The sequence below is a fragment of the Temnothorax curvispinosus genome, unplaced genomic scaffold, assembly GCF_003070985.1.
Source record: "Temnothorax curvispinosus isolate PA1 unplaced genomic scaffold, ASM307098v1 QBEX01006721.1, whole genome shotgun sequence".
NCBI lineage: Eukaryota > Metazoa > Arthropoda > Insecta > Hymenoptera > Formicidae > Temnothorax > Temnothorax curvispinosus.
The window spans coordinates 547,835-554,315 of record NW_020216501.1 but is presented as its reverse complement, the minus strand read 5'-3'; the positions used below and the strand labels follow the sequence as shown (position 1 = coordinate 554,315).

At 41.6% G+C, this 6,481-nt stretch overlaps 1 protein-coding gene across 1 annotated transcript; it reads right to left on the bottom strand.

The window, feature by feature from the left end:
• Window positions 1-336: 336 nt before the first annotated feature.
• On the bottom strand, window positions 337-5,512 carry LOC112456259 (NF-kappa-B inhibitor cactus-like). Its single transcript, XM_025018673.1, has 2 exons — window positions 4,077-5,512; window positions 337-1,285 (listed from the first exon to the last, which is right to left on the bottom strand). Exons 1-2 carry the CDS (start codon window positions 4,649-4,651, stop codon window positions 922-924), a joined length of 939 nt encoding a protein of 312 aa, XP_024874441.1. The 5' UTR covers window positions 4,652-5,512; the 3' UTR covers window positions 337-921.
• Window positions 5,513-6,481: the final 969 nt, after the last annotated feature.

Sequence of the window (6,481 nt, the reverse complement as noted above, 5' to 3'; positions counted from 1 at the left end):
TCGGAATAAGCCGCGTCATTAGTCACTAATCGCGATAAATAACAAAAATTTTCAATTTACAACGCTGAATATCTTTCTAATCCGTCATCAGATATTAAGTCTCTATACAAGTTCGTGAAAATGCAATGAAGAGTACCATTTCTACTCGCATCTCTGAAGACTATTCTCTCGCGGAAAGTTTCATCTTTTATCACTTACAAATTTACGAACAAATCGTTTGTATTTCGATATTGAAAAAATAGAAAAGTATTCCAGTAATAAAATTAATAAAATATTCTAAAAATTAATTTAAAAAATTAATGAAATAAAACACTCGACATAATAGCTGTACAACTTTTAAAATTCAAATTATATCAATCAGATAATTTTTTCTTTGCAAAAGCAATTGCAATATTTCCGATATGTTTAAGACGATAAATCTTCCAAACGTAGACGCGAAAAAGCATGATTCTTCAAATGAAAGTGATGAAGTCATAGGAAAGCCACATGGTTCCTCGTGTCCATAATCACATGGCATCATCGTTCGCTATATAAGTCTTACACGTGACTTAATTTATGCGGTAAAAGCAGTTAGGATTTTCCTGCGATCCCGGGTTCCTTTGTGTCTACCGTCACGTATAGGTGAATTGTCTTTCCTCGCAACGTTACGTTGATTAACGGCAATTATGTTGCAAGCTTCCAAATAGCTGTTGTAACCACAGGAAAAAGTCGCAGACCATTAAAGTAAAATACCTAAGACGTGAGACTAGAGGCAAAGAGCTCTCTGTCGCGCTTATCGAATCTTTCAGCTGCGAACGCCGTTCTGCTCTGACAATTCCTTCTCAATTTTGTCTAATAACGTGCTTCCGCTTTTTTTAGTCTCTATTATTCATCGCGAACTAGCGACTGTTCCGAGGAACTGGCCAATATTTAGCAATATTTTTAATATCTACCGTTGTAGTTACGTTTCTCCAAATCCTGAGGTAAGGCGGGTACCGTCTGTCCGGGCATCAGCCTGTTCCTCTCCATCGGGGACAACGGGTCCGTGAGAGCCTTGGCGCAAGCGAGATCCCCGCTCATGCAGGCCAGGTGGAGGGCCGTGTTCCCACGAAAATTTCTCAGAGATGGATCCGCGCCCGCCAGAATCAGCCGTCTGACGATCAGCGATTGATTCGTCAACACTGCCAGATGCAAAGGCGATTGCGTATCGTCGTTATAAGTGTCCAAGAAGCACGGATGAGGCGCCAGCCTTATCAAAATGAGTGCGGCCTCCATATAGCCCCGTATGATCGCGATGTGCAATTGCCTGTAACAACGAATGCGTTATGTAAGAATAAACGACCAATGTTAATTAGTGAAGTTGAAACATCTCTTGACTCTCGCTCTTATTTGTTAACTCTTAGCTCGAGAAAATACTCTGGTCCGTTTTTCTTTCTTTCTTTATTTTATATCTTTCAATATTATAATATAAAATCTTTTTACGAAATTCTTGTGTATCGTTCTAATTTATCACACATGTTAGCGGAATTCCTTTCAATAGAAACTAGTTAACCCTAGAATCCATGATACATTTTTTTGACCTTCTAATCCATGACTGGGGGCAATATCGACCCCACGCTTTATTTGATCGTAAAACCGGTCCTACAGAAATAAAGGGCCTTTAAACCTACATGAATTTCTTCGTTTTTTAATAACGAAGAGAATGGTATACGGTAAATTTAATTTTACTCAAGTTTAGTTAGTGAAAAATCCATTTAAAGACTGAAAAACGCAGAAAATCAGCAAAAACCTCTTTTTTTAAACAAAAATTTGTATCTTTTTTTGTAATCAACCGATTTTAAAATTTCAAACGGGGTTTTAAAGAGGACACATTAGACTATTAGAAAAAAATTGTCATCGCTATGTTCTGTTCAAAAAGTATATTTATTTGGGACTATAAAGATGAAGAAATTCGCAAAGTTGAAATACGGAAAAAGTCGATGAAAAAACCATAAAAAATTGTATTTTAAGTATTATTTCATTTTTATTTGATACAAAATAGTAAAAAATATGAAAAAAATGAAACATTATATCGCCCAGCCATTTTCTGCGAAATGTCAATCTTCTTAGGCAACGGGATTTTTACCGACTAAATTGTGTGATATTTCGTCTTAAATAATATTTATGACTATTTATGCTCAGATTACGTAATAATACATGATATATATTGATTCTAGCGAAAAAATAAAATTAGCTTACCGTGACGAAACTCAAACGGCAAGTCACGACTGGGGTCGATATCGACCCCACGCCCGCTTTACGACTGTGCTACTTCACTGCTAGCGAACAACTAACGCTGCGCCCGACATAACCCTACTTTTAGAAAGTTGAAATGAATTATGGTTCAGGTCCTGAGTCGATAATGTCACTCGCTAGCTCAGGAGCGTAGTTCAAAGTTCGCCTGGGGTCGAAATCGACCCCAGTCATGGATTCTAGGGTTAAACTGAATCGGTCAACGAGCTTTGCCAAATGTCGTCATAATTAAACGTATATATACAAGTCATTGGATTTATTTACATAAGTCATTAGATTTACGTAACCACAAACGTAATCACAAACGTCAACGTTATGCATACCGATGATCGCGCATGAATCAACGCATGCCAGTTTTGTAAGAAACTCCTGAATAAATGTTATGCCGTGAAAAAAAGAGAAACCGCACGTGATAATTAAGCGAGATTAAAGATGATTATTTGCTAGGTTGAGCTCGTCGGTCAGTTTATTATACGATAGAGATCAAACGGTAGGGAAACGAGATTCTCTCTTTTTTTTTCCTCCGCCACTTTTTCAGATATACGCGTAAATCTCGCGCGCGTGTAGATTTGGACGAAATATGGATTTTTTTTCTATTCCAAAAACTGAATTAGGTATCCTAAATGCTATACATATTTTTTTAGATGATCGAAAGAGATCATCAGCGGAGTTTTATTACGCGAATCTTGTGCTCCAACATTTTTTGATTAAAAAATTATGTAAATTAAAATTACGCGTTTTTGCCACGATACTCTTAGTGGCCAAATGTGAAATATGAGCGGTAAAAAACACTGGAGAAATTAACAAGCATACATGAAGGATAATCTTTCTTTGAAATCTTTCTAGGTATGTAAATAAATTCTGATTAAATGAAATTATCACGTCATAAATTATGCATACGAGATCTCGCCAGTAACACGTTATTTTTAATCAACTGATCTATTTGACTTTACAAGCAGCCCCTGAGGATTGATCTCTACCGTCGCGTAACGGCGATAATCGTACATCAAAGTTGTCCAGCAATTTACACTTCGCTGAGAACTGTCTTCTGTCTCAAACGTCGTCGTTTCTATCCTCGTCGATAAACACAGGCTGTTTGTATGATCTAGCTCTATTATTATAGGCACTTCCACCGACAATAGACGCTTGAAGAACAACATCAGCTGATACGATCTAGATCCTAGGGGGTTCTCAATCTTTTTTGTTCATGAAGCGAGGGCCATGTTAAGATTTCGGATTCGGGGAGACCTGAAATCTTATCATGGCCCTCTTCGTGAACAAAAAAGATTGGGAACCCCCTAGGATCTAGAGTGCGTATAGGTTGGGGGTCTCCCCGAATCCGAAATCTTATCTTATCATGGCCCTCTTCATGAACAAAAAAAATTGGGAACCCCCTAGGATCTAGATCGTATCAGCTGATGTGTTAAGATTTCGGATTCGGGGCGTAAGTCAGGTATACCTTTGGTCCCCGAGTTAATAATAATAATAACAACTTATAAAATTGGTAATAACAAGATAATTTAAGTACATGCAACGTATAAAGAAGACGCAGATTTTTTTAAGTGATCGAAAGAGATCAGCAGAGTTTTATATATCAAATATCCTAAATTTTTGATAAAATTACGTTAACCGTTCTTCTTATCATTACATGACCGACCGCGATATCGTTATCAAATTTGAAATGTTAGCGGTAAAAACACTGGAGAAATTAACAAGGTGCGCCAAGGGCAAGTTAAGTTAATCTTGATCGAATGAGAAATTATTGTGTCATATATTAACAAATTATTGATAGATATCGAACTCACGTGTCACCGTCCTCGTCCTGTCCATAATAAAGCTGCTGCCACGCGTTCTCGTTCATTTCGCGTTTCCTAACATCCTCCCGCTGGTACTGTTCGAGCAGAAGGTCACCCTGGTGCTGCGGTCCCGTTCTCACGGGTGTCAGCTCGAAGATCGTCGTCGGCTCGGGCCGAGCCAGGTCCCCGTTGTCGACGGCGAGCGAATTCACGCCGGGCTGCTGCTGCTGCTGCTTCAGGGTGAGCTGGTTCAGGCCCTCGCTGAGGTCGACGTCCACGATGCCGCTCTCGACGATCCGCGTGGGCTCCCCCGCTACCGCCATCGTCGCCGACGGCGACGACGACGACGATGCGGAGGTCGTCGCCCCCGACGCCGATGCCGCGGGCTCGGCTTGCCGGTTCTCGTTCGTCCGCGACTGTGGCTGCGGCTGCGACGTCCCGGACTCGCGGATCTCGCCGCTGATCTGCATGTTGCCGGCCGACAGGAATCCGGAATCGACGTTATCCGTCGGGAACTCGTCGTCGTCCCGCCGTCCTTTCCCGCCGTCCTCCATCTGAACGCTCTCGCTCGGGGAGTACCACATATCTTCGGGCCCTCGGACCGCGGGAGCGTTTACTCCTCCCTTGCCCCGGATCACCCGCTCGGAAAGCAAACTGTGATCAACAATAAGGACGCTCGCGGAGCGGAGCGGAGCTGCCGTGCCGCGGCGCGTCCCTCGAGATGCGAGACGCGCTTATTCGAAATGTGCGTTCTGCGTCTTCTTAAATTACTTACTTCTTAATTATTATTCTTAAATACGTTAATCGATCCCGTGGAGATTCGTTATTCGACGTCTCATTTGCGTATATTACATTCCCTCAATTGTCCGAGCGCTTTTTCTTCGGCATATATACCGTCGTCGGCGCCGACCTCTGTGCCCTTCGTCGTCACGAAGGATATGCGCTTGTCGTCGCGCTACCTTCGATTCTCTCGATTCGCTTTCGAAGTCGCTCGTAAGTCGAATTTCCTCGGCGTCGTCCTCCGTTCGTCTCCGTTTCGTTCGCTCTCTCGCCGACGCGTTTAACCGGCCCCCGAATGTAACCCCTTCTTCCCGTTTATCGCTCTCCACCTTCGTTCCGTATCGTTTCTATTTTGTTTTTCCTTTAAACCTGACTGTTATTCGTCCTGCGTCGGAAGGCGCGGTACTACTCCGTTTTACGCCGCTTGCTGCACCACGAGAACGAGACGCGCTCCGGTTGACTCCTGTCGCGAAGGGGCAGAAAGCGCGGGCGGGAGGCGGCTTGGTTGTCGGGTTCGTTGTTCTGACATCGAATCGTGGTCGTGCGAGCGTCGGCGAACCTCATCGTCTCGCGTCTCAAAACAAACTGACTCGACACTCGACTTGAATCGGACTCGGGCGAGCGAGCGAACGAGCGCGATAATCACGAAACCGCGCCGCACAAACAAAACGAGACAGAGCACTGCCATGCAGTTATATACCGTGGCGCTGCGCTGTCGCGCGCACGCGCGAGAAATGTCAGTGAGCACGTGATCGATCTCGACAGGTCTGTGTATCAGTCTGAATTCGGGGCGTTCCTTAGGAGCCTATATAAATTTTCTGTCTTGTTACAGATCTGCCAGTTTCTACAGGAAACCCGATAGGAACTGTTTAAGAGGTTTTAATACAAATTTAGGAAGTGTTGTAATTAACCGACCAATCCCTCTCTCGATCTTAGTAATGAACAATGTCAAGACGTAAGTTTAAATTTATTTAAAAAAATTTTACGTCAATTATTACTTACGTTTGTTACTTATAATTTATTTTTATTGTTTTACAAACTTACGTAAAGTAAGTTTAAGGACGTTCCCTTGTCCTTATACTATAGAAAATCAATTTTCTTAAGGCCATTGCACGTAACAAAGTTTTAGTCGTAATCGTAAGGCCGTAAGAAAATAGACCAATCACATTTGATTATTCTTCAAGCTCAAGGAGAATAATCGACTGTGATTGGTCTATTTTCTTACGACCTTACGATTATAACTATAACTTTGTTACGTGCAAGGGCTTTTAGGATTTTCTTGAAACTGTGAATATACGTTAATTTAGGTGTGCTTTATGCGTGGTATAAATTTCAGTATTTTATCAAAGTTCAAAGTTTCAAAAAGAAATTTAAAATTTAATTTTTTTTAGTTTTGGCATTTTTTCCTTATAGAACTCGACGAGAGGAGCAACTTTGGTTCTTTTGGCCAACCTCGTATCTCTTACCGTTTGGCCTGGAAAACCTTTTCTTTAGTAAAAGTTGAAACTTTGAGGCTCAGTATCTTGTTTTTTTATATCGAAAGAGGTATTGAAATTTATACCACGCATAAAGCACACCTAAATTAACGTATATTCACAGTTTCAAGAAAATCCTAAGAAAATCGATTTTCTCTA

Bases quoted from the DNA above. Each gene is read 5' to 3' on its own strand.
- LOC112456259 (XM_025018673.1), bottom strand. From the start codon at position 4,651: ATGTGGTACTCCCCGAGCGAGAGCGTTCAGATGGAGGACGGCGGGAAA. The intron at 1,286-4,076 runs GTGAGTTCGATA...TCGTTGTTACAG, and splicing joins CAGGACGAGGACGGTGACAC to GCAATTGCACATCGCGATCA.